Source organism: Blastomyces dermatitidis (genome assembly GCF_000003525.1).
Source record: "Blastomyces dermatitidis ER-3 genomic scaffold supercont1.3, whole genome shotgun sequence".
Classification (NCBI taxonomy): domain Eukaryota; kingdom Fungi; phylum Ascomycota; class Eurotiomycetes; order Onygenales; family Ajellomycetaceae; genus Blastomyces; species Blastomyces dermatitidis.
In genome coordinates this window covers 756481-782491 of record NW_025544776.1, presented here as the reverse complement: position 1 = coordinate 782491, position 26011 = coordinate 756481, and the positions used below count along the sequence as shown (strand labels likewise).

The window sequence follows — 26011 nt, the reverse complement described above, 5'->3', positions numbered from 1 at the left end:
CCAACCCTACCTCCTCGTCTTCATCAACTCCAGCTCTTTACCAGGCCGCCTAATCCCTGGCTACTACGCTGAAAAAATGGGATTGATCAATGTGCAAACCATCGTCGCTTGTACCGGCGCGATATTGGCATTTTGCCTCATTGTCATAAGGAACTCGTCTGGGCTGGTCACCTACTACATTATCTACGGGTTTTCCGCTGGCGCCTTCATGGGCTTACCGGCCGCCGGCGTAGTGAACCTCTCAGCAGACGAGAGCAAGATTGGTGCCCGGCTGGGGATGTCCTTGGCCGTTGTGGGATGCGGTGTCCTCGTGAGTAACCCCATTGCAGGGGCTATTCTGGGCGGCAGAGGCGGCTGGGTTGGGCTTATTGTGTGGTGTGGCGCGTTGCTTATGGCTTCGTTTATTAGCATGGCTGCGAGTAGGATATGGAAGGTTGGCTTTGGATTTAAGAAGGCGATTTGATATACCTTGTTTTGGAGTTATGTGGTGATAAAAAATGTAAAATAAAATAAATAAAAATAAAAATAAGCATGCATAACCCTCAATGGAGTGAAGAAAGCCGGATTAAAATAAAATAGAGCGTCCGAGAGATTAATTCTTTAAGTGCCTTCTACTCTGTACGGAGTAAGTATTTGAGCTCTGAGATATTTACATGAAGAGAGAGTAAGGAATTCAGGGGTATCATAACCCAGCTGCACCATCTTCATTGGAGTTTTGCTCACTCTTTCAAAACCCATGATTGCCGTCAGCGCGAATTGCTGTGGATTTGAAGCTATTTAAGCACATCATTCAAGAAGGGCATGTCACATCGGCCAGGTTGGTGGAGCTATCTGGAGCTATTCTACGTCCTCTGGCAGCAGCAGTGCATTTAGTTGAAGAAGTCGATTCAAGAACATGGAAAGCGACACGGGTCACAGAAGCCATGACGACCGAAGAAGAAATTACAGCTGGCCATCGAATGATGTGAGTAATTATTAATTCTATTTTTTAGTTCAAAGTCCCGCCCCCTTTTTTCACTATTTCTTGAAACAGACCACTTTCGAATGAATTGTTTCTTCTCCATCCTTGCGCAGAGACTTCAATATGTTCATGGCCAACACAATGGGTGCGCGGAAGTACTGGGTTGATTGGCAGAGCAGAGCCAGATTCTGGACGGCACAGCTACAGACAGGGCCCTAATTGTGGATGTGGGTGTAGGAAAGGTCCTGACACAGGAGACTTGGAGGAGGTGATTGAGAAGGTTACATATATAATTTTTGAACCAAACAGCCTGTAACAGGTATAATAAGAGGGTTCTCATCTCATCTATTTACTTCCCCAAACTTTCTTCCTCCTCTATTATTTCATTCACATGTTTCTCTCCTTTTCTCCGTTGAGAATCGAGGAGGGGGAAGGAAGTGAGATATATTCTGCTCACACCGTATAGGTGCAAGGGTCTACTTCTATCACCACATCCTCCACGACTGGTCAGATTCTTACTGCCTCGAGATTCTTGAAAATGCCACAGCGGCAGTGACACCAGGCTACTCGAAGCTCCTTATACATGAGATGGTTGTGCCGGGAACAAGAGGCATCGCAGTTCCAGGCACAATTAGATATGACAATGATGGCTTTCAACTCCGGCATGGAGCGCACGGCACAGCAGTGACGTGAACTGTTGGAGAAGGCTGGGCTTACGGTGGTTAAGTTGTGCGACCCGATCGATGAGGGTGGTGATGGAATCGTTGAGGCGATGAAGATATAGATATTGGATCTTACGCATGAATGTTAGCCTGTTTCCCATAAGGGACTAAGCTGGGATCAATGAAGTCTGATGCGCGGCCTGAGATTGTGCTTTAAATCTCCTGAGGAGCATAGCAATGTTTTCCTCCGGATATCCTCTGGTATCAAAATAACATAACGGTCGACGATGGATGGTATAGTTAAACCCGGACGCTTACCTCCTACCCCATACCCCGTAGACCTTGTGACCGACGACCAGCTGAATTGTTTCCGGCAACTTAACTCGCAATTGCTCGGTGAATTTTAGTTACTGTCAACATATCCATCTTGACGGGATATCGGCTCAAAAAGCGGTGTGCCATCGATTGCCCTTCCGTCGTCAGCGAAGCCAATCGAAAAATCGACTCAAAATGAACTAAATGGAAATGTACAATCACCAGCTGTTCCGAACCGATGGTTTTTCCTAGCTACCATATCGAACTCCCCTCCAATCGAGCTCGATATTCCAGAACCAAACCTGCTAATAAAAGGACGGATCGGTAGTTTGCACGCATGCATGCAGGTCAACCTTGTCCCATTCGTTTCTGTGCTGAATTTGAATTCTTTCGAGTATCCGTACCCCGTTTTTTTTCCTTTGCTTTCCCTCGCTGGTATTCAGTATATTTAGCTATTTAGCTTGGTGCAAAAATCTCCCCGAGGTAGGAAATCAGATCAGAGTTTTCACCCTCGCGAAAAGCTGTGGCATTTTTGTCAACATTATTTCCATATATCCTGGAAGTTATTATGTACATACCTATTAGTTACATACATCCCCATGCGAACCAGCAGCGAAAGGAAGAAGAATAAAGAAGAAGAAAAGAAAAGGAAATGAGAAAAAATAAAAGGGTCAGAAGGCTCCTGAACTCCGCAGCCAGATCTCATTCAAATGATAGACATGATAAAAGCATCTTACCCCACACAATCCATTACGCCGTGACGTCGTCCCCCGCTGCCTAAGACAAACTAAAAAAAAAATATAAAAAGACTTGAAACGAAAGACCTAAGCCTGACTTAACCAACCGCACTTTCACCTTCACTCAGCCTTATCCAACCGCGCCCGCCGAATGCCTCGCACTCCTCCTCCTCCCCTGCCCCTGTCCACTACCACTATTACCAGCGGCACCTGCACCGCCCCTGCCCCTTGCCCTCCTACTCCCCCTCCTACCACCATCGCTACCACCCACAGCAGCCACAGCAGCCACAGCAGCCGATGGAGACGCAGTGACGGATCCAGGCAAAGCGACCGACCCATACCCCTCATCCCCAGCGCCTTGATTCCGCCATCCGCCATCGACTTCCAGAATATCAACTACGGGCAGGCGTGATTCGATTGGTAAAGGATAGGTTGAGCCTGTCGTCATGGTTGCAGCTGGAAGGGGGAATTGAGTATGCGTAGGATCTGTGGATGTGGCTGCTTTTCCCTTGCCCTTGGCTTTACTAGCGGCAGCCTGAGATGTAGACGACGTCTTTTTAGGTCCTAGGATTTTCTCCTGCAGGGCGAAGGCGTGTACGTAGTTTTGTGGCATGCTGAGGCCTATGTAATGGTGTTGGAAGCGGCGGCGGGTTTCGGGGATTGTCTTTTCGGTTTAAAAACGGACGGCACAAAGGTTCCAAGGTTAGCATAGCAAGATTTTTTATGTTGTTGCATATTGCACCAATAACATAACGTATTGTAGAGATAATTCCATAAGAATATTTGTAAATCCCATCGTATCCAGCCAAGTATGTAAACCCGCAAATGGGCAAGACAGAACAATACGAACCTCATAATTGGCCACGGCATGGTTCAATAACAGCTCCTGGTCTGTCAACACGCTGAGAGCAGCATGGCGACGTTCGCGCATGTAGGACTTGAGACGCATATGGCCGACCAGTGGAGGATGGATGGGTAAGTCTGCAGAGCCGAAAAGGTTCTGTGATTGCGCGTTTTTGGTGGGTGTATGATTGCCCCTATAGTCTACGATTTTATTTATAAAAAAGTAAGATTTTGTTAGTTAGTTTAGCAGAATTGACTTGTATAACTACAGGAAGATAAGTGGTTATATGTAATTGACACTCACCCAACCGCTCCTCCGTCTCCATCTCCTCCGCCTCCTCCTCCGCATTTACAACATCTGAATCATCACTTCTCCTGCTCCTACTCCTACTCCCGCCGCCACCTCCACCACCACCAGCACCACCAAGAACCTGTGTCCTAATCTGCTGTTCACGCTCCTGCGCGTGGGCTAATCGGATATGCGCCTCCGTATGCTCGTCGATATCCGATGCAGCTAAGAGGAGGGCGCGCGCTTCGAGGACGCGGTCGTATGCGTTGACGAGCATTTGGCGGGCGTGGGGGCTTAGGTTTGCGGGGAGGTGGATGGCGGGGTTGTCGTTCATGGTTTTTTTTTTTTTTTTTTCCCGGGAGGGTTTTGAGTGGGATTGAGTATCTCTCTTTTCCTTATTAATTCCAAAGCAAAGGAAAAAAAGGCCCGGGGGGTAAGGAGTATAGCGCGTCGCGCGGAAACGAGGACGGAACGACGGTTGGAATCAACCAAACCTGCGTTGGGTGAGTGAAGACAGTTGCTGGGAATTAACAAATAATCAAACCGACTACACGACCCGACCCGCACAATCAAAATACTCCAATGCAAAAAAAGGCCTTTCCCCTAAGCTTCGTCCCCCCGTCCAACTCCACTCCCTTTGGAAAGAAGGTTTGCCGGGCTAATTAGTAAAAATGTAGCTTAAGAGCGCGCGGGGCAAGCTCGAACTCGCATCGGCTTTGGTCTTTTTTTTTTCTTTTTTTTTTCTTTTTTCTTTTTTTTTTTAATTCCAACGAGAAATAACGAAAGGGGAATGGGGAAACGTGGTATGCGTGTGTGGTAAGAATGAGCACTGTCATGGGAAGGGGAATTGTGTAAGAAGCTCCAAAGCGCCGGCGATGTCATCATTTATTATTATTTGCGGCGGTTGTTGTGTGGGGTAGAAACGCTAGGTTGTATTGGGTCTAGTGCGGCTCCCGACCTGCAAAGATCGTCGTTATTTAAAATTACATTTTCAGCAGATGAAAAAATGGAAAATGAAATTAAAAAAAAAGCAGAAGACAAAATGAAAAACCCTCCCAAGCTGCTAATGATAGTACACAGGAATGACTTAATATGTCAATCTGACGCCGACGCGTGTCACTAACGTACATACATATACAGTGTGTATGTGTTCGCACTCCCTAAAATATACAAGAAAGCTAACAAAAAAAAGGTAAATATACACAGAGAAAAAAAGAAGAGTACAAGAAACATCCACCAAGACAAGGTCCAAGAGCTTAAAAAAAAGAAGATAAACAACCGAGGGGTATAATAATTACAACTTCCGTCCGTTTCTTCATCGAAAATGTTAGTTTAGGTCATTTTTATCTTCTTGGGTCCTATCGTGTCGTGTCGGTATAGCGTGTCGGTATAACGTAACATTATAGCAAAACTTTCATCAACATCCGTGCATGAACGAGTTCTTCGGCCATGCGTTGCCCGTGTCATCCCTATTAAACCACCAAACAAGTTAGCAGTCAGCAACAACAGCTCTCTAAAAGAAAAAGGGGGAAGTTGAAGGGAGAAAAAAAAAAAAAAAAAAAGGGAGAGAGAGAGAGAGAATATTTTTCCAAACACGAACATACCACCTCGTCAGATTCGGATTTTCATAAGCATTCAGATGATCCTTAATATACTCCGTTGTCTCCCACCCGGGCGGGTCGCACGTAACACTCACTGCATCCGGATCTTGATAAATCCTCACGTAATCAAACCGCATTGTAGCCGGCATTAACTTCGTCAACCCAGTCAGGTTCACGTACGCGAATGTATTCGACATGCCCAAGTTCATGATGATCGACATGGGCTCGGTCGGGATGATGCGCTGGCCGACGTTACCGTTGGGCCCCAGGGCGCGCGCGTCCACTTTCCAGGTCTTATCCGCGCCGACGAACCAGTTTATTTCACCCTTGGGTCCGGGTTTGTATTCATAGGCGTAGACTTGGTAGGCTTTGCCATCGTACCAGTCATTGTTTAAGTTTGTTACGCCTGAGACTGCTTGTTGGTATGGACTGCCTCGATAGCTGTTTATAGTGGTTATTCTGGGGTCATAAAGTTCGTAGAACTCTAAGAATTTGTTGTGGCTAGTTAGAGAAGAGTAAATGAAAGAATCAGAGGAATATAGAAGGGCCTATATACCAAAGTTAGGCATATACCACACATCAAACGGCGCAACCTGAACACTCTGCGATACATCTCCCACATTGGACGGGGTGTCCGGATCCAAGGCATGCACATTTGCTTCAATAACATCGATTTCAGGGGCACTTCGTGATTTACCCGGGGTCGGGTGATCTTCGCCGTTGCACGTGCAGGCGGGGAGGCGCATACCAGGCAGGAAACTAATCCCATCCGTCGAGCTCTGGTTGGGCGTGATACCCGCATCACATACATCGGCATAGCTATACGGCCACATCCCTTCCGTCGTGGCAGCATATCCTGGCCGGCCGAGGTTGCCCATGGACCAGAACCCAGGCCAGAACCCAGATGTATCACCCCTTCCAGGAAGTGATATGCTCGCCTCCAAACGCCCACCGGTGAAACACAGTTTATTCCAAGATTGGACCATGCCGGACCGATAATCTAGTCCGTGGTTTTTGAAGGCATCGAAGCGGATCTCGAGCTTCCCGTTCTTGGTGGTAACAGCGTCTGGGTCGTACCACTAGAAATAGAGTTAAGTACAAAACTTATATTTATTGATAAGACTATTCACTTACCTCTAGGTCCTGCGTCACTCCATACCAAATATCAACGGCTTGAAAAAAAGGGTCGTCCCCATCATAGAACGTTCGTCCGTCCTTGTTGAATTCATCCGAGAACTAGTAGTCGCGAATGAATGTCAGCTAGTCTTGGCACACCAACCAAGCCACTTAGTCAGGGATTAGAGCTTCTTACCACCAACTTCCACTTTTTCCCATCCGCAGATATCTTTGATTTAGCGGACTCCGGCGTATCCGGGTCTATAAGGGATGTTCGAATGTTTTGAAGATGGGGAATAGGGCCGACATCCAAACACAGCGGATTGCCAGCACAAACGGATGTATTGGGGCGCGACCTCTCCATAAGCGTCCTATTTAAAAAAGTGTGTAAGTAAATCCATCATCCTTTCCTTTTTGTTTCTTTTCCCCTTCTTTCTGTCCTTCTTTTTTCTTTCAACATATTTTGGATAACGTTGTGTTCAGGAAAAGGGCATTCGTACAATATGGGATAAATAATGAGAAGCGACAAGCTCCCCAAGACCACAGCTGCGAGCCCCAGCACATTAGCGGCACCTCTCCGAGTACAAACAGTGCAGTCTCTATCCTCATCGTTTGGGTCCGGATTATGCAAATAGTCATCCTTCTCTACATCCTCGGGAAACATCAGCAGATTTTCATTTGGAAAAATGGCATATTTCTCCACGACAGTCTGAGTCGTTACGGGGTCGTCGTCTGAGGCTATTCGGGAGTGACTCCGACTTTCCCACATTGGATTGAAAGCATACCCGGTGCCCTCTCGAACGACACCTCCCTCCGAGCTCCAACTTGTTACTCGTGACGGTAAGTTCGAATATTCAGCTGAGCCATGCCTCTCGTCGCGCTGCCGCTGCGGGGGATTGGGGAGTGCCAGGTATTCTGAGGAGTCAGTGCCATGCGAAGAGACCGGTCGATAGGCTGGGGAATAAGGAGGCTGCAGAGGGGAAATCAGGGAGGAAGAAGAGGCATTTGGAGTTAAGAAAGGGTCCGGCTGGCCAGAGGTTACTTCGAATGTGGGCGTCAGCTCGGTAGGAGGAGCTTTACCAATTTGTTTTGGTCGCATGGTGCTAAGATCTTTGGTCGAGGTAAAAGTCGATTAGTGGGTCACTTTTGCGTACTATTTTTCGTCCCTTCCCAATCGGACGGGATTGAGGAAAGACTCCTGCAATAGGGCAACCGTGTCCCCCTTCCGCTACTCGATGAATTTCGTTACCCGACAGGGGCCAAAAAGGAATGGAAAAAGCACCGGGAAATATCTGAAGAGGAGAAACCCAACACGACCAAATATTCCGGAAAGACCATGTCCTAGAAGAGGGAGAAATCGAGGGTGAACCGATTGATTATTTTTTTGACTCCACCAGGTCCATAATTAGACCTAAGAATGGCTAGGAATATGACCAGAAAAGTTCTCCAGTCGCGCAATGTGAAATGCGATGCTTGTCGTGAGTAGCCGGGGAGACGACGACAAGATACAACGTGCCGAGCAGGCGATCTGTAACGACAGACGGGGACGGCACGTGCAGATAAAACGAGCGGCAAGAGAACGATATCTCAGTTTTTCTAGACTAGAAGGCTGTTAGAAGGAAAAAATTAAGAGTAGGAATAATGATCAAATGGCACAGAGGGTTACTCTGGGAGCCAGGTGAAGGGAAGGGGCTAGTATGGGGGTTAAGTAACGGGGCAAAGGGACTCGAAGAGAGTGTTTTTGTGTGTGTGTGAAACGAAGCCCTCTGCAAGCCACGATCCCACGAAGGAAGATCAAACAAGAATGGAGAAACGAGTCACAAAGAAGACTAATCATAAACGGAGAGAAGGGGACATCAGATAAAACGAAAAGAGATGAAAGGCGTACCTTGCAGCTGTCCTACCAATTGAGTGAATACCAGCAGAATTCTTGCCCGTTTTCTAGTAGGCTGCGTCGATAGGCAAGGCAAGGCAAGGCAGAGGATGGATTGACTCGATTGATCAATTGACAACAGCCAGGCTGATCCAGTATGCGTGCCGTGCCTCAATTCACGCTCCCGCAGACGGAGTCCCCAGCAGTTGTGAACCTGACGATGATTTGGGTGTGGAGGAGTGCTCGTTGCAGGAGGCTAATCGGCCTTGACAAGTGCCGCGAAACCAGCGGGAGTTTGCAGTAGTGCCGGAGACCAGTGAGAAGCTAATCAGGTGGCTGATCAGTGATCACTCTCTGGGCTCTTTTTATAAAGTACTCTCTCCTCTTGATTCGACGGCTGTTACGGCTGGGATGCAGGGGCGGGATCAAGGGTGATACAATGCAGTCTGCGTGGTCCGAAGAACGAGAGTGGACAGAGCAGCGCCGTTGAGCCAGGATTGGCCCAGACCAGACCAGACAGACAGACAGACAAAAGAGAGAAAGAAAGACAGACAGAGAGACAGACAAAAGAGAGAAAGAAAGAAAGAAAGAAAGAAAACGGCGGGATAACTATAAATGACAGCTGACGTATGCCCCGTCGCAGCTTCTACTCAGCAGTATGCGTGTATTAGCAGTAGTAATATTGTAATAATTGTACTCTCCCTATATATATATATATACATATATATGTATGTATGATGTATGTACATGTTCATGTGCTGCGTCAATTGAATAAATAGGTAACTATATAAGAAAAATAAAGTAAAACCTGGGAACAAAACCTGGTTTTAGGCGCGCATAGAGAGAAGCGAGACACACCCTTCCATGACTTATGACTTCTTCCATCCAAGCTTTATGTATCCGCCTACAAAACAATGCGCCAATTTCTGAGACAGTGACATCAGCAAGGTTCAACCCACGGAGATCAGGGGTCTGGTTTCCAACAGTAAAAAAATGTTAATTATTAACTGCCACATTAGCAAGAATGAAAAACTTCCTGCGATCTTGCTCCACCAAAGCCAGCGTAAAATAAATATCACCTCCCCCTCCTCCTCCCCCAAACAGGATGTTTCAGGCGTGGAGCGTGGAGCATGTTATGTTGCCAATAAAGACCGAATATGTCAAACTCGATCAATGACGCGGAAGCCAGCAGTTTCTTCGCTATTATTTCATGGAGGTAGCCCTAACATCCCATCCGCTGTCTGCCACACCGCACTCAGATATATAAAGTTAACGATCCCACTGTTTGGTGTTCTGAGTACTCCATCCGCGCCATGGATCCTTCACATTTTCCTATCAACTATACCATACATACTGCTGACAGAGGTCGCAACCATAGTACTGTAATGTATGTATTGTACACTACATACATTACATACCCGCAAAAAGAGGGAGGGGAGGATTAGGTAATCGCGCCTCTCTCTCCCCCGCGATAATGGAATTTAGGCAACTCTAAGAGAGTCAGTCAGTCCATGATGATGACGTCTGTCGAAACTTTTGTCGAAACTTTTGTTGAAACTTTTGTCGAGAACTTACGCTGTAAACTGGTCAATTCTCATTGGTTCCCTATTTTGTTGGACGGGCTTACAATTTCGTGCTGAACAGGCCACTATCACAGCTTCTAAATGTGAATTCCAACAGCGCCTCATAGGTCATGGTATCTGACCACCTCGCATATTTATGAGAATGCCGATGGTCGAAGATCGACGGACCACTGAAGCCAGAGAATTAAAAGGAGACCAACGAGAGGGTAACAAACCATCGAGCTTCTCTATCACCATCGAGATTTTCTAAAGGGACATTTTGGAAAGTTTTGCCCAAGCGGGTGCACAAGCCCCCAACAAGCAGTCAGTGATGGTGCCAGTCACGCCAAAGCATCGAAAACACGATCAGCCATGCTTATGTGTGCTAAGAAGGGGGATGCTCATTTCGACTGACAGACGGTAGGTACCCCTTATTCCTGGCAAGCGCTAGATCTACTTCCATAGAACTAGTCCTGAAACAGCTTGACCGAGAAGCTCAACAATATTATGGTTTCCTTCAGGCTAGAGAGAGGGAGGATACCGTGGGAGCGAGTAGGGGCGGCTGGAAAGGGAAGAAGAGAATTGCCAACTAGGGAAGATGAGCGGAGCGAGAGTAACGGGGCCAAAAGTTGTTGGTTCTACAGATAAATATTTGTTGGACTGAACCTGCCCCATCACGCGCATTGCGGGGGTATAAGTCATTGTGCGGGCTAGAATCTATTGACCATCAGCCAGTTTTCAGTATATTGTGATTTTTCCTCCCTGGATTATTTAGTAGGTTCGATAAGATACTACAGGATACACTGGAATGGAATATCATACTGAAATCAGGACAAGGGGAAACATTCCCAATTACCCTCGAAGTAGTACTGTACTAATTAATATCCCATATCCGTAATCATAACTAGCATTATTTCCCTTCGCTAAATAGATATTTAAATCATACAGGGATTTAGTTACTATATAATTTTACAAACCCTTCAATCCAAATCTGATCCAATCCATTATCTCCAGCCTTCCCTAATTCTCTAACTCTCAACCGCCTTCGCCCTCAACCCCACAATCCTTCCCCCATTCCCACTCCTATCCAGTCCAACAACCCAATACTCCACTCTCGTCCGACCCATCTGCACCCGATACACCTTCACCTCCACCCTTTCCATATCCTGCTCGTTCCCGCCCCCGCCCGCCGCCATCTTCACCGCATGCAGGACCGTAGCGTATTGGTTTTTCGGATCGAAGGATGAAGGGGTTAGGATTGTTATTTGCATGTCTGCTGTTTCTGCCGCGGAGGAGCTGGGGAGGATGAGGGATTTGAATTCGTCTGTTTTTCGGCGCGGTTAGTTTAGATTTACATATGTCATATATTGTAAAAAATGCATATATATATATATATATATTATACAAACGAAGAAGCCGGAAGAGAGAAGAACCAAAAACATACCAGCACTCGGCCACCGACCCTGCGCCGCCCCGCTATAGTCCAGCACAACAGGCTCGAAGACCTCGTCTGTGTCGGAGGTATAGTACATCTCCACGTCGCGGAGGACGGTGGGGACGGCCGCAGCCGCATCTGTAGTTTTTGTCTGTACAAAACCTTCCTGTTGCTGATTTGTTGCTGGGGTATCTTTGCAGGGGTCTTCGTTTGCCTTGTCCAGGAAGGCGGCGTAGGCGTCGTCGGAGGACATTATTGTGCTTTTTGTTTCTGATGATGATGATGATGATGACGATGGTGACGATGATGGAAGAGGTGAGGAAGGGGGATTGGCCGGTGGGCTGTGGTTGCGGTATATGGGTGAGGAGAGGGAAATGTGACGGCAGAGTCCAATGACGTGGTGGAGGTGAAGCTGCAGTGAGGATGGCGCGGGGAATTGCCTGCGCGGCGTTGGTCCCTGTTTTATACTGATGCAGTGGTGGATGAAGCGGGGTTTTATTCTTAAGGATCTCGGAAGTTGGTTCCTCATTCCTTTCTTCCTTCAGTGCCTTTTAGAGCACCCTTTTCAATGTTTATAGAGTCAATGGATACTAACTGGATGCTGTTTATTTACTCTTTGCTTGAACGAAAGACAGGTCATGTGATTCCACAGCGCTATGAGGTCATCGCGCGATCATTCCAACGGTTGATTCAGTCCTGAAAAATAGAACAGAATTACAAGTGTTCAAGCACAAAGTAATTGCAGTAGAAAAATCTTCCAAAAATTGTCTAATTGACAATCCAAGCTAGCTAGTGGATTTCTCAAGATCCATATTTCTGTAGCAGCTCCTCCATAATCCGCATTGCCCCGGATCGGTACGAGCCCCCAAATAGCGCATAATGATTGAGCTGATGATACCTGCGCAGCCAAAACAATCAGTCAATTCCCTCCAAAGTCAACTCTATCTAGTTATCCCATAGAGATTCCAAGTAGAAAGGGAAGGTAAAATAAAGAAAAAAAAAAAGTAAAAACAACTTACAATTCATACAAAGCAACCCGATCTTTATACTCCTCCACCGGCTCCGTCTTTGGACACAGCTCATGATACTCCTCCAAAAACCGACCCCCAAACCCTCCAAACATCCTCATAATTCCCAGCTCATACTCGCTATGCCCATAAAACGCCGACGGGTCAAATATCACCTCCTCAACCTTTCTTCCCGCCAGACTCCCTCGCCCCGCATTCCCAGACCAAAGATCCCCATGCACAACCACCGGCGTCACCCCGCGCCCCTTATTCAGATGCTCATCCCCCAATAGCCGCGGTACAACCTGCGCTATCGTCCGCTCCACCAACCGCCGTAACTCGCCATCACGTTGGCCGCCCAAATCGTTCCCCGCCTCGGCACGCTGTAGGATGAAGCGGAGCCGGTTCTCGGCGTAAAAGGAGGCCCAGGAGGATCTGTAGGAGTTATCCTGTGCCGTGTCGCCGCAGCAGGTTGGGACGGGGAAGCCGAATTGAGGCGCGGAGTAGCCGTCGGGCACGGGAGCTGGGGTTGTGTGTAGCTGTGCTAGCTTCTCTGCGAGGGATTTGCGAGGTTCTTGTTGATGGTGGGATGTGTCTGGGCTGCCGTTGCGGGGTGAGGATGGTTCGAGGAATTCGACGACTAGGAAATAAGTTGGCGGTGATGAAGGGGAGGAGAAGGCTCCCCAGCCGAATGATTGGGGGCAGAGAGTCGGTACGACGGCGTGGATGGCTTTTAAGGAGGCGTCTTCACCTGTTATTTTTGAGCTTAGTTATGTGTGATTTTCTTATGCTTTTGTAGGGGTGGCTTCTCGTGGGGGGGGAGTTAAAAGGAGAATTAAGGAATGATTTCAATTGTACTGTAAATATAGTATATGGAATGCCCGGGAGGGGGGGGTTTATTAGTTACTACCTTGCACCATTACCTTCCCCTCCTCTCCCGTTGCGGTCTTCATGAAGAAGCGTTTTTCAGTTCCATCCGCGAGTTTCGTAGTTATTTTAGCAGCAGACGCGCTGCTGCAGCCACCCCCAGCGCGGCTTACTGTGGTATTTGCTGTGTCTAGACTGAGGAGGTCTATCACTGCTTGGTCGAGCTTCATGGCAGGATATTTCTGTGTTGTTCACGTTGCATGGGTCGACGGGACTATTGGCATGAGGCCAACCATCAGAGGCACCGGTCCAATTGCTTAGGTGTAGGTTCCTTTTGAATTTTTGAAGTGTTCTTCCACGTAAAAGAGGGGAAATGTTCATTTATTCGGTTTTTATTTGGGTGCTGAAAGGCGGCGGCTGGCTTGAAGCATCGAGAGGGACGACGATACTAGGCTATGACGCAATAACTAAATGCCAAGGACATGCAACGATCGCAAAAGGAGACTTAAACTAATGATGTTCTTATTTGACTAGACATGCTCAGTTGAGAAACAACTCGTAGTGCATTGTGCTATTATTGTGTCAAGAAATGATATGGACGTCGTCAGCATTGGCTGGGTGGGTTGGGTGTGTACAATATAAATAGTTCCACGGTACGGAGTACTGGCATCTGTTACGATGGCCATGAGAGGCAGATCGGTACATAACACGAAAACTAGTCGTCGTTCTTTTTGAACGGGGGTTACAGTGGTGTTTTATTGTAAACTTCGTCCGCCTTCATCTCAGCCCTTACCACCCTTTTCTATCGTCACTTACACGTATACACCGTCCATGAGAGCTTCCTCTTTTATCGTTCCGTTCAGGCGTAGCGCACAAGGGCTAAATTGCAAGGGAAATGGAGACCATAACAAGTATTGATCGGATCAATAAGAAACAGAAATATGCATTTGCACCCACACTACACCGACCGATCGAGACAAGAAAAATGATAAAGAGGAGAAACTAGGGGAAAGCTAAAAAGTCTGAGAGAAAAGCTAGGCCAGCATAAACGTAACAACCAGAATATTTTAATATTTTGATTTTTTTTATTAAGAAATTCATGCAGCAGTAACGAGATCCTTCTTGAGGGTGCCCATGAAGGCCCGCTTCTCTGCTGGGGTCTGGAATACTCCGTGTCCGAACTTGGACGAGGTGTCGATCCATTTCAGCTCGACCTTCTCCAACGCCTTGCGGCTGACTTGTGGGTACAGCGTCTTTCTGAGAGTGAGAACCCGCTTCTTGACACCGGGGACGGAGCCCTTGATCATTACGTAGTCGTTCTTGACCTCGCCGTATCGGACAAAGCCGCCCATTCTAGACAGAGGGTATTATTAGTATTTGCTTTTGTTTTTTCTTGGTATGGAGTGATATGTGGGAGGAGAAGTCGTAAACTTACGGTGTGATCTGCTTCTTCGAGACGTCGAATTCAGTCGAGGCGTTACCTTCATCAGAGCCCTTGCCGATGCGGTAGATCTTGTGGTTGCAGGAGGTTCTGTGGTGATAACCGTCTTGACCAGCACGAGCAACAGTCCATTGGACGTGGGACGGATGCCAGGCACCAATACAAGCGACCTTTCGCAGACCCTTGTGCGTCTTGCGAGGAAGCTTTTTGGTTCCCCATCTGCTAGTGACACCGTTGAATCCGTGACCCTTGGTAACGGCAATGACATCAATCATCTCATCCTTCTCGAACACGCTGTCAATCTCGATGGGCTTCTCGAACAAGCCGTGGGCGAAATCAACCTTGTCAGCAACGCTACCGCCGTTAACCTGGACCTCCATGAGGTGGGCCTTCTTCTGCTTGAGCGGAGTCTTGCGGATCTGGGTGTGGGCGAGGACACGGACGACGGTGCAGTATTTCTTGATTCGCTCGAGTTCGCGGGAGATGGAGGCGCCGCTGTTCTCGGAGTGGTTCTTGGCGTATTTGGTGAACGCCTTCTTCTTGCTCTTGTACCAGTTCTTGTAGAACCGTCTCTTGACCTCGTCGCTCAAGTGCTCGGCCCAGACAGTTGTGAGGGATCGGAGGCCACGGGGAGTCTCAATGTATCCAACAACACCAACAGCAATCATCTAGAAACGCGGACGAAAAGACAGGTGTTAGATTCGTTAAATTCCCTACCGAACGCCAATCGATAAAACAAGCAACTTCAGTCTTACCGGAGGAGTCTCAACAATGGTGACAGCTTCGACAATCTCCTTCTTGTGCATCTTGGCACCGGGACGATCGAGATCACGGACGGTGGTGGTCATTCCGGCCTTGTAGCCCATGGCGGCGGTAAGGTGGACTGGCTTCTTGGGGTCATCCTTGGGGAAGCTGTTTTTGGGTTGGGCAAAATTTTTCTCAGTGTTCCATTCCTCGCTGACAACTTCCGTACCCAGAATTTCAACAAATTGACTAACCTCTTGACCTTTCCCCGGTGTCTGGCACTGCGCTTCCTGGGAAGGAAGGCAAGAGAGCCTATAAAAGTCGCATATCAGTAAAAATCGCACACATTGCGTTTCAACTGTTCCCAAATTCCAGCGAGATGAGAGAGGGACGGATGGAATTCCCACGAACCGTGCCGAGGCGCTTCGAATTTCCGGTGACTCCTGTAATTGAGAAAGAGAAAACATCAGCATTCTGCGTCTTGGTAGATTCAATTGTCATCGCAACGGCAGCCACCCAGGAAGCAACTCACATCTTGACCCTGTTGTGGTTAGTTTGACGAGGTGGTGAGAGGTTGTCCGTCTGTCCGTCCTGTCGACAAAAATCAGAGTTGAGGTTTGATTATTTTGTCCCAATTAACGAGTGTGGGCTGAGCTAAGCGATGTCTTGGCCCGCTTTTCCGCTTTTGGTTGGATTTTTTCACGCACATCGCATCAAGGTACATCAAAAATATCAACCCGTATCTTTTGTCTCCGAGAAACAAGTAATTATCCTTAATATATGATATGATTATGATAGTTCTGACAATTCAATCTCATTATTGCTATGAAACTAACCCGCAACCTTTGGAGCTACAAAAAGAAAATAAAAAATAAAAATAAAAATAAGAACAATGTGATCATTCATTCAGCCATACAAGGACAGCTTATCCTGTAGAAATCACCCGCTGCCCGCTGGTTATCTTCCCAAACAAACCATTTATGTAACTGATATAAATGCTAATATGGAAGATTCATAACCTAGAGTATAGAGCGAGTTCTGAAAGGTGGATTCTATTGGAGGGTGTTGGGGATATCCATTCTCATAAATTTCTTGAAAGAGTAGTTAACCATCATGGACAAGCCAGGATATGGGGATACAAATGGTATTCTATCGAAAAAGTAACCGATACATCCAGCGTTCCCGCCACTAATTGATTACTGAATTGATTGGATGGTTCAGCTAGTCATCATAATTCAAAATCTGAAAAGATGTTCCCTGAATTCAAGTAGTTAAGGATTTTGGACGCCTTGACGCAGACTAGCGTCAGATGGATGGAATGGTGGAACCTCTGGTTGGGTTGGTTTGAAAATCAACAGTCAGCCATGCCAATGACAAGGAGCCTTCTCAAAAGGCAATTCACTTACTCTGAGGCAAGAAAGGAAGAGACTATAAATTTTTTGCAGGAGTTGACCTATGTGACAAAAGCAGCCGTCTTCAGAGACCACATTGGGCTAAAGATCCCCTCTGATCAAAGCAATTATTGCTCGTCATCTCTGCCTGTCTTCTGTCGCATGCGAAGCACACATCTCCAACCGCTCAGAATGGCTAAATGGTAGCTTCAATCTCTCTGTTCCAGCGTCCATTCAAAGGTCGGGTCGGGAATGTAGTCGGCTACTCATACGTTTTACTCTCCCATACAAGGTTGCAGGGCCGGACAACGGGGATGAAAAAATTCGATGTGAAGCGGCGACCTATGCATGGCTTAATAAAAGAATGCCCTGATATTCCAATTGCTTCTCTTCATGGTTTTGGCCTGTCAACTGGACAGCGAGTAAGTATGCCAAGTTTGAACACTCAATAGACCAATACTGCAGGTATCCAGAAGCCTAACGATAGATGCAGCTCACAGCTATCAGAAATGCTCCCTTTTTCACAAGATGCTTTCAATATTTTAAAAAACAGATATTATCCCTCTTCCAGTGTCCTGTTCCCTGCTGGTACATGAAGCACCAGGCTTCTGCTCTTGATGGGCTTGGTGTTGGCTATATGCTTTTTGACTACGTCGAAGGACGGGAAAATGCTCTCTCTGTCATATGCTGAGTGATGTCATGAAACAACACTTAGACGCAACCTTTTCAGCGATTTGGCTAGAATTCAACTTATTCTCTCCCGGAAGCCATTACCACGCATCGGATCATTGACAATCAACAATGAGTGCATCCTGGATATCAATAACAGGCTGTTAATGTTGGAAATCTGCCACCTTGAAAACGAGAACATCCCCATCGATATACAGCGTAAAACCTCGTATTCGACTGTTGACACTTACATCCATGATCTTCTATCGGTCCATGATAACCGACTACGCTACCAACCAAATGGCGCCTCGAGTATGAAAGATTGCATTAAGCCAGATGTGTGCATTGACAACGATGAGAACCGTATATTCTAATTTTTTGGACCGCAAGCTACGCTCTGGGCCTTTTGTGCTTACTCTTACTGATTTGCATGCTAGCAACTTCTTTGTTGATGATGATAACTGGCATATCACGAAACTTATTGACCCTAGAATGGGCTTGCGTTCGTCCTATTGAAATGCAACACCCCCCCATACTGGTTGACAAGTCAGGCAGTAGATAGGATCGACGAAACGCAGTACAATAAGATGTGCACTGAATACATAGATATTTTCGAGCAGGTGGAGAAAGCCATGTTGGGCCGGGATGGGAGGAGCATCGCAATCGTCGGATGTGACTTTTCTTATGCGGAGCTTTTGAAAAGATTGTGGGAGAAAGGGACATTCTGGTATTGCTTTGCGTTGGACAGCTTGACTGGACTCCATCACATCTTCTACCACCGCGTCTGACCTAGATATCAAATTCCCTACAACCAATCTCAGGAATCAAAATTTGACACCGGATTCTATATCACCACCCCCAACCTTCTGGTGTCCTAAGGCTTGGGACTTCGCAAAGTCAAAGGTTAAAGATAAAGAGAAATATGACAAGTAGCTCCGAGATGCCTTCCAACTTGATTCTTCTTGATAGAAACGAATACAAAAAAGGAGGATCATTGGCATTTGCTATCAATTCCCTTCCCGCCAATAATCACAGATGCCTCCCTCACCTAACCGTTATAGAAACCAGGCCGTTGGTGAGTCATCGTCGAGCCTGAGAAGGCGTCTTGGAGAAGGAGTGAAGCCAAAAATAGGTGGTTTAGTCTAGATAGATAAGAGTTACTTTGGAGTGTATGGTAGTTTGGTAGAGAGGAGTTTGGCTGAACACCTTTTTTCCTTTGTGGGTTAGTGAACTTTCTGTGGTTTTATACGTTCGCATTCTATATACCCATATGTTTAATTAATTCAACCAGTGACCTCGGGCATCAAAATAAGCAAACCTCCCAGAAGGATAACAGGCTGCAGCAATGTGTATCTATGTCATCTCTTAGTTTGTCGAGCTTATCTGTGTATGTACTGTACATGTACTTACTGTATGTACATGTACATCTCGGTGCCATTATTGTCAGCTCCCCGTTCTTAGCCTGTAGACCCCCTGGCATGGAACCATATGGATGCTCGTGGATGTCCCTGCCATCAGTCGGACACATTAGTGAAGTTGGTACGAGTATTACTTGGGTGTCCATCCGGGTTGCTGACACCAGAGTAACACTCAGCCGGAGAGTATATAAATGTCCCATTACCCAGTGCAGGCAATCCCTCTTCATTCAAATATTTTTTCTCCATTTATTTGTTTCAAGAAGAGAATATAGCAGAGACACTGGGAGAACCTTTTCGAGCAATAGTTATATTTTCCCGCTGAAGCACAGCCGACCGAAGTCAGATACGCCCGTCTCCCATAAAGATCCAAACATATATATATATATATATAGAGAGATACAATACTCATTTATCAAAGCCGTCATTCCATTCCATACATCACACTCTAGGTCAATAAAAAGAACAAAAGCCCAACGAAGACACCATGGCAACCGAAACCGCGCCCCCGTCGTCCAAAAAGCTCTACACGGGCAGCTGCCACTGCGGCTTCGTGAAATACACCGTGAACGTCGACATCAACCAGATCCCCCCCAGCCGCTGCAACTGCACCATCTGCCTCAAAAAGGGCTCGATATCCGTCCGGCCAGAGAAACGAGAGGACATCACGCTGCTTTCCCCGGCCACAGTTGACGAGCTGACCGAGTACAGCTTCGGCGAGAAGAGAATGCGCCATTACTTCTGCCAGACGTGCGGGGTCGCCTGTTTCATTTTTGGGAAGTATGGGGACATGTATTTTTGGGTTGTGAATGGGTTGACGATTGATACGGACCAGGGGATTGATTGGAGTACGATTCGGTTGCAGTATTGGGATGGTATCCATAATGGGTGGGAGAAGGGGACGAGAAGTGAGCCGTATCCGAACGGGAGTTGGTGAGGAGTGAGTACATGGTTATCTATTTATCTATTTAACTTTTATATTTTTTGACCTTCTCTTTAATACTGCTTTTTTCATCCTCTCTCTCCTGTTGTGCAAACAGGTTGGGGATTTTGAGGGCTGAGCATTTGAGGGGCTCAACTCTATATGAGATCCATGGATCTATCTATGGATAAGATGGCTCTACAACGCTGAATTTCTCTATCACTGACAGACAGGCAATGAAATACGATTTCTATATCGTCATATTTTATCTCGTGCTATATAGATGACAATCTGATCTCTTCTTCTTGATAGCTGTGTTTTCTCCAACTGAACCAATGCAGATACGGTAATATTGAGATGGATAGAGGCTAGCCGAATAGTATGGAAGAACAATAATAATAGCCTCACTCATATTGTATCTGAAGAATGTCTACTAAGCAAATCTAGTCAACAAAATAGCTAACTCTAGATATTTAACACCAGAATTTACCGACCGTTTATGTGGTTGAGGAGCGGTTGAGAATATTGAGAGAATTGTAAAAAGTAGACTCTTCGTTTCCCAATCTACAGCTACTATAAAGGCTCACGAAAGTTCCATTAACTTATCACAAGCCTCGAAGGCAAATTTCCTGGGAGAGTCTCCCTCACCTAACAATGGATGGGTACAAGTAGTTGAGTAATAATATAGGGGGGGTGCTGTTTGTGCAGATATAACAGAACTTGTGTACACTGTACACTGTACTCTGCATCTGCAGGAGCAACAAGCAACAATGAGGACTACTCGATAGATCCAATAAGTAATAATTACCACGTCGCAAATCCACGATCCAAGGACCAAAAAATATGCATTGAACAATGTCTCTTTTCTTTTTTTTCCCTTCTGCCGGTTCTTAGCCTCTGCGGAAACCAAGAATAGCGCGAGCTTTTTTTTTTTTTTTTTTTTTTTTTTTTTTCTTAACTGGCCAGCCTAGTCACACACGGAAATTTTTTCCCACGTCCACTACTTACTGTGCACATACAACTGCGGACTCCGTACATACCTACATACGGGAGTACATGTGCAGCGGTAGTTACGGAGCACAAGAGTATAAAAATGCAACCATCAAAGCATAAAAATAATTTGCAAATAAAATGCACCAAGCACGACTTAAGAGCGTCACCCTCGCGTCCGTCCGTCATATCCATGCACGATGGCACTTGGGCACTTGCAGCGCCGGTGGATGTGCTCCGCATACCTACCTCCGCATACCATACCTCTCACCAACAAGCTCGTACAAACTGCCAGTTTTTTTACCTTTTCGTCCGCTTCGGCTTGTTTCAGTCGTGATGGATTGCAAAAAAAAAAAAAAAAGAAAAAAAGAAAAAGAAAAAAGAAAAAAAAGAAAAAAAAAGAAAAAAAAGAAAAAAAAAGAAAAAAAAAAGAAAAAAGTAAATCATTTAAAAAAGTGTGGGTGCTTTGAGCAGCCTTTCTTAGCTTTAATTTCTTTTTCCCTTCCTTTTTTTCTTTTTTTGCATCGGTCGGTCTCAAAGACGCGAGGATCAACCCAAGCCGCCATGAATTTATTTATTTTATTTATGCCTACGGAGTAGTTTCAACTCAACTCCCAAGTCTCCAACCAACCTCACTCACCCCATCGTCATTATGGCCTTTTCGGGTCAAGGTCGATCTCGACCTGGAGCTGATTGAGTTATGTATGTTGTGCATAATAATAATATGCCCTTGAGTGAGGGCAAACAGGCCTCGTGGCTCGTGGACAGTGAGTGCAACCGGAACTTAATAATATGTTTCATACGGTATCTTTTTTTTTATCTTTGTTCACGTTTGACGGCACAGGGGTGGGTGGTGTGTGTGTTGGGGAACGGACGGAGAAAAAAAAAAAGTTCTTTTGCGGCAAGTTACCAGATTTTTCTGCGGGGGAAGGAAAAAGAAAAGAAAGAGCTTTGTCTCTTTCTGTGGAGCCTTTTAATGGTTGCCCATCATGATGTGATGTAGTTACGGAGTAATGATGTGTTTGTTCTGTGGCCCTACTCTACCGTCAGCCGTGGCTGCAACCGATCCTATCCTATCTCTGTCACTCCTCGACTGTTTCTTAAAAAAAAAGAAAAAAGAAAAAGAAAAAAGAAAAAGAAAAATAGAAAAAAAAAATCGTGACAGCTCTCGTGATTTCTTATTAGGCGAACACCAGTTTGCTGTTCCTGTTCTGTTCCAGCTCTTGCGCCGAGGACAGCGCCAGAGCAGGCTTTTCTAACTCGTCGTCATCAACCTACCTCCCCTCCCAATCACGCCGTGCATCGTATTAGTATTGCATCCTGGACATGAAACCGCCGCCCAAGTCACACAAAGTTGCGCGCCAACCTTAAACGACGCTCCACCACCCAACCACCGGGTGATTCACCCCTGCCCCTGCCCCCAAGCCTCCAAGAGGATAATAATAATATTATTAATAATAAATGGGTTAATACCTTGGGTTACCATCAGCGGCACACACTCCGTTGTTGGCTAACCCAACCCCCCCGGGTCAGTGACGAACCAAGACCTGTCTATTATTATTATTATTATTTGCCTGTCCCATGTACGTAAGAATTTCCGTGCGCGTCCGTCTGCCCTGTGGCAGTGGCAGGCATTGCATGCATGCATTTCATTTACCCTGCCTGTCACTGGCCTGGTTTGCCTGGCTAACGCGTAAGGAGCTCGAATCCCACCCCCCGAGAGAGCTTCGTCAAGGGCCCCCCATCGCAGCAGCCCGTAAGCATCGTACATACATAGATACATACATAGATACATACATACATAAAACAATAATAATACTCGGTCGTCGCGCGCGATACATATATATATATATATGATCGCCACCCACACGGGGGGTGCATTGCGTGCATACACGTACAGCAAAGGGACCCGGGGGGGGAGGGGGGAGGGGGTGTGCTGGGCCAACTCGAGTTCCCGTTGCAAACCTGTTGCTGTCTGTCGCTGCTACGTAGGCTGGCCCCGTACCCGTAACTTGCCTTGATTCGGGCCCTTGGCATCGTAGGTACTCCGTAGGTAGGCTTCGGTGACTCCCCCCCCTCTCCCAACAGGGCTCGCGCCATATTGGCTTGGCGCTTGGCGCTTGGCCCTACTGCGTAGATCTACGGGTTCGGATAATCCCGATTCCCGCGCGTCTTGGGGGGAGGGGAGGGGAGGGGAGGAAGTTCCGATGACGTCCTCAAGTAGTGAGAGATCAAGTACTCGACTTCGGGGGTCCTAGGGTGGCCTGCAGGATCGTGAAATCATCGTCGATTTCAGTCTATCAATTTGACAGTCATGATCTTGCTTGCACGAATCAGAGTGCCTAGGCTTCATCTCATCTTCGGTCCTCACTGGGCTCAAGGGTGCTCTAAATTCCTTAATCAGATGGTTTTTATTTCCTACGCTGTACGGAGTAATTCCCTGGAGATGGGTGCCTAGAGTCAGTGAGGCCTGACCAGTTAAGCTATTGAGATTGACAGCTGGAAGATTAAAGGCTTTAACTAAGAACCCCTGAGATGAGCCGTCATATAGAGTGTTAAAATAAGTATATTATATAACTTAAGGTGTAGACTACAGGGGGTTTTTTTGTTTTGTAGCTTTCCATATTGTCTGAGAAATTTCTTTGTTATTGAACATTTGTTGATATTTCTTTACAGTTGTTTGATATTTGGATTGAAAGTGCTGTTTAAATTGATTTAAAAGGGTTTCAAATTGATTATTTGAGTAACTGTTTGCTTCTGAGATGAGATTCTGATATTTATTGATGTATATATAAATGCTGGTTTCATATATATATTCTTAACTTTGTAACTAGGAAAATTCCGATTTTTATCAGACAGATGTCAGCCTCTGACTGCATACATCTGTAAATTGAAGAAGAAGAAGAAGAAGAAGAAGAATAGATTTAATTCTTTTATATTCGTCAATGATTTGATATACTTTTCAATTTGAGAATTTCTGAGCGTCTTTTAATACTGGCGTCGGTGATAAGAAGCGCAGGTTCGAATCCCAGCGCTGGCATTACCCACCTTTCTACGGGGTAGAAGCCCCCCCGCGTTAGAGGGGTCAAGCCGAACTAACAGGCTTGGCATGCCAAGGCCTTAACTATAAGTTTGGGAGCTGTGGCCACTGGAAGCCAAGCTCACTAGTAGTTCGGAGCTTATGCATGCCCAGCCGCTAGCTGGCTAGGTGGTTAACCAAGCCCCTATAGAGTCGGCTCCACGCGGCTTTTAATTGCATATATAACCCCCACAGGGAATGATTCTGAAAACCACCTGACCAATGCCGCTTTATTGGACAGGGCACACCCTGGGGCCTATTACTGCGTATTACTACTAGACTTGCTTGCTTGCAGGCCCCATCCTCTTGGCACGGCTAACGGGAGTCAGCGGAAGGAGAAAAAAAAAGAAAGGTAAAAAAAAAAGGAAACAGATTGGTCGGAGTGGGACGGGCTAGAGGGGAAGCTAAGAAAGAGGGAGCTAAAAGGATTGCGAGCAGGATGTTTGTAACATGTAACTAATAAGACTCCTAGAGATTGGCGCTTATTTCTGTCGGAAGAATAGCCACACGAATAGGAATAAGTACCCCCGTATTGGTGTCTGATGAATGATGTGTTTGATGAGTGTGGCTTGTCACCTATCACACAGTTTGTGCGCGTCTGCGTGTTTTTTCTTTTTCCTTTTTTCCTCTTTTGCTCTTTTCAAACCTGGATCTTGATGATGTGTGCGAGGTGATGATGATAGGGGGATGAAGATAGAGTTTGACAATAGTGAATTTTCCTTTTAAGTTCCTCTAGACTCTGAATGAGTAAGCTGAGTGCTCGGATGCTCCTTTTTAGACCTTGATGCATTTATTCTTCGCGGAGGTTTGTGCGAGGGGGGAAGAATGAGACGAAATGCATTCGTGATCAGATAAAAAAGCTGGACCAGGCAGAATCAGTGGTGGATATCATTATTATTATTACCATGTTGATGGGTTGCTGGGAACCAAGGAACAAGGAGGCGGCTAGGGTTCAATATCAAACACCAATACGCTGCGTAATAATAATAGATGATTTTTAGTATGCACCCGCCTTCCTATCTAGGTTTAAATGCCCAGATTGCGGCCCTTTATGGCAGGATGCTAAATAGAATGGAGTCTTGCCTGTAATTTTGTTTCTGTAATGGCGGTGTATATATTACAGATAAATTACATATCTAATCAGATTCAGAGTAAATCAGATTTAATTACTTCATACTATACTGTGATTGTTCAGTAGTGCTGAAACATCGCAATGAACAGCAATAATACATCGCTTGCACTAAATACTCCCCCAAACGTCAATTTTACAGGAAGGTGTTTGCAGAATCCATTTAATAATAATAATGCTGGGCATCGCCGCATCGGGAGCTTGGCCCCTCGCTCGCGCGCGTGCGTGGGTGAGAAGAATAATTTGCCGGAGTTTGCTAAGTAGCTTTTTGTGGCATTCACGCCAGCCATTATTATTCTTCTGTGGATTGCCGAGGGTGGCTACCCTATCCTACTCATACCTAGGTTAAACATCCTCGACTGGATTATTTAATTATATATTAATTGCTCAACGTGACACACAAGACACAACCGCAGCTTCTGTGGTGTCATCAGCCAACCAAGGTACAGTTACCGCACTAAGCCAGCAAGCTCCATTATTGATCCATACTGTCCCACCAGCTCCCCACATGGGCCCCACACGCCCCACCCGCTCCCCAGCCAGCCCAGGACGGCGCGATTGATGCTAATTTCTGCTTACATAAGACAAGGCCTAGTGCCCTTTTTGCCTCTCCAAGACCTCCAAGCCCCAGGCAGAGGTCGCCAAGCCGCCAAGACTTTGCCAAGGCGGCACTAGGCCAGGGCAAGGGTTGTACCACAGTTGGCTCGTCGAGCTGAAGGGAAGAGGGTGCAGTTTGCCTTGTTGACATAAGATTTACAGTAGTGCGCTGTGTACTACTACTACTACTACTACTACTACTACTACTACACTACTCTTTGAAGTGCTTAGTACTGTACTGTACATACATGATGCACCCGGGGAAGGTTTGGCTCGGGGGTTAGCCTGGCGCAGAGTTGTCTGGATCCACCACCCGCCATCCTGGCCCAACCTGGCCCCATCCATGCAATGGCGCCAGGATGCCAA

General features: G+C 46.4%; 8 protein-coding genes across 10 annotated transcripts; 3 read left to right on the top strand and 5 right to left on the bottom strand.

Moving 5' to 3' along the window:
- Window positions 1–76: 76 nt before the first annotated feature.
- On the top strand, window positions 77–3603 carry BDCG_02562 (uncharacterized protein; the record flags this gene model as incomplete). The annotated part of the gene is made up of 4 exons (XM_045418108.1): window positions 77–419; window positions 751–964; window positions 1034–1188; window positions 1428–3603. 4 exons carry the CDS (start codon window positions 77–79, stop codon window positions 1652–1654), a joined length of 939 nt encoding a protein of 312 aa, XP_045280094.1. The 3' UTR covers window positions 1655–3603.
- BDCG_02561 lies at window positions 949–4161 on the bottom strand. 2 transcript variants are annotated; one of them, XM_045418107.1, is made up of 5 exons: window positions 3823–4161; window positions 3526–3719; window positions 2517–3339; window positions 1942–2459; window positions 949–1754 (listed from the first exon to the last, which is right to left on the bottom strand). In XM_045418107.1, exons 1-3 carry the CDS (start codon window positions 4139–4141, stop codon window positions 2806–2808), a joined length of 1047 nt encoding a protein of 348 aa, XP_045280093.1. In that variant the 5' UTR covers window positions 4142–4161; the 3' UTR covers window positions 949–1754; window positions 1942–2459; window positions 2517–2805. The 2 variants fall into 2 exon arrangements, with proteins under 2 accessions (XP_045280093.1, XP_045280092.1); XM_045418106.1 differs by having other exon boundaries at window positions 1942–3339.
- A 612-nt stretch (window positions 4162–4773) lies between these two features.
- On the bottom strand, window positions 4774–9811 carry BDCG_02560 (beta-1,6 glucan synthetase). The gene is made up of 7 exons (XM_045418105.1): window positions 8413–9811; window positions 7025–8125; window positions 6721–6895; window positions 6543–6644; window positions 5965–6487; window positions 5412–5892; window positions 4774–5276 (listed from the first exon to the last, which is right to left on the bottom strand). Exons 2-7 carry the CDS (start codon window positions 7621–7623, stop codon window positions 5225–5227), a joined length of 1932 nt encoding a protein of 643 aa, XP_045274761.1. The 5' UTR covers window positions 7624–8125; window positions 8413–9811; the 3' UTR covers window positions 4774–5224.
- Window positions 9812–10987: 1176 nt separating this feature from the next.
- BDCG_02559 (uncharacterized protein) lies at window positions 10988–11647 on the bottom strand (the record flags this gene model as incomplete). Its single annotated transcript, XM_045418104.1, has 2 exons — window positions 10988–11283; window positions 11404–11647. The coding sequence occupies 2 exons, from the start codon at window positions 11645–11647 to the stop codon at window positions 10988–10990; spliced, it is 540 nt and encodes a 179-aa protein (XP_045274760.1).
- Window positions 11648–12195: 548 nt separating this feature from the next.
- Window positions 12196–13498, bottom strand: BDCG_02558 (fructosamine-3-kinase; the record flags this gene model as incomplete). Its single annotated transcript, XM_045418103.1, has 3 exons — window positions 12196–12292; window positions 12414–13152; window positions 13309–13498. The coding sequence occupies 3 exons, from the start codon at window positions 13496–13498 to the stop codon at window positions 12196–12198; spliced, it is 1026 nt and encodes a 341-aa protein (XP_045274759.1).
- Window positions 13499–14365: 867 nt separating this feature from the next.
- Window positions 14366–15926, bottom strand: BDCG_02557 (60S ribosomal protein L3; the record flags this gene model as incomplete). The annotated part of the gene is made up of 4 exons (XM_045418102.1): window positions 14366–14621; window positions 14704–15377; window positions 15465–15765; window positions 15865–15926. 4 exons carry the CDS (start codon window positions 15924–15926, stop codon window positions 14366–14368), a joined length of 1293 nt encoding a protein of 430 aa, XP_045274758.1.
- Window positions 15927–17237: 1311 nt separating this feature from the next.
- Window positions 17238–18993, top strand: BDCG_02556 (the record flags this gene model as incomplete). Of its 2 annotated transcripts, none has more annotated exons than XM_045418101.1 (3): window positions 17238–17266; window positions 17560–18862; window positions 18961–18993. In XM_045418101.1, 2 exons carry the CDS (start codon window positions 17238–17240, stop codon window positions 17885–17887), a joined length of 357 nt encoding a protein of 118 aa, XP_045280091.1. In that variant the 3' UTR covers window positions 17888–18862; window positions 18961–18993. The 2 variants fall into 2 exon arrangements, with proteins under 2 accessions (XP_045280091.1, XP_045280090.1); XM_045418100.1 differs by lacking the exon at window positions 18961–18993 and having other exon boundaries at window positions 17560–17876; window positions 17951–18671.
- A 39-nt stretch (window positions 18994–19032) lies between these two features.
- On the top strand, window positions 19033–20435 carry BDCG_02555 (glutathione-dependent formaldehyde-activating). Its single transcript, XM_045418099.1, has 2 exons — window positions 19033–19269; window positions 19350–20435. The coding sequence occupies exon 2, from the start codon at window positions 19416–19418 to the stop codon at window positions 19863–19865; it is 450 nt and encodes a 149-aa protein (XP_045274757.1). The 5' UTR covers window positions 19033–19269; window positions 19350–19415; the 3' UTR covers window positions 19866–20435.
- The last annotated feature ends 5576 nt before the right edge of the window (window positions 20436–26011 follow it).

Excerpts from the sequence above, each read along its gene's own strand:
- BDCG_02555 (XM_045418099.1), top strand. The coding sequence starts at position 19,416 with ATGGCAACCGAAACCGCGCCCCCGTCGTCCAAAAAGCTCTACACGGGC.
- BDCG_02560 (XM_045418105.1), bottom strand. The coding sequence starts at position 7,623 with ATGCGACCAAAACAAATTGGTAAAGCTCCTCCTACCGAGCTGACGCCC. Across the intron at positions 6,645-6,720 it reads GGAAAAAGTGGAAGTTGGTG|TTCTCGGATGAATTCAACAA; the intron begins GTAAGAAGCTCT and ends CGCGACTACTAG. Across the intron at positions 5,893-5,964 it reads GTGGTATATGCCTAACTTTG|AGTTCTACGAACTTTATGAC; the intron begins GTATATAGGCCC and ends ACAAATTCTTAG.
- BDCG_02561 (XM_045418106.1), bottom strand. The coding sequence starts at position 4,141 with ATGAACGACAACCCCGCCATCCACCTCCCCGCAAACCTAAGCCCCCAC. Across the intron at positions 3,720-3,822 it reads GGAGACGGAGGAGCGGTTGG|ACTATAGGGGCAATCATACA; the intron begins GTGAGTGTCAAT and ends ATAAAATCGTAG. Across the intron at positions 3,340-3,525 it reads ATGCCGTGGCCAATTATGAG|ACAATCCCCGAAACCCGCCG; the intron begins GTTCGTATTGTT and ends TAAACCGAAAAG.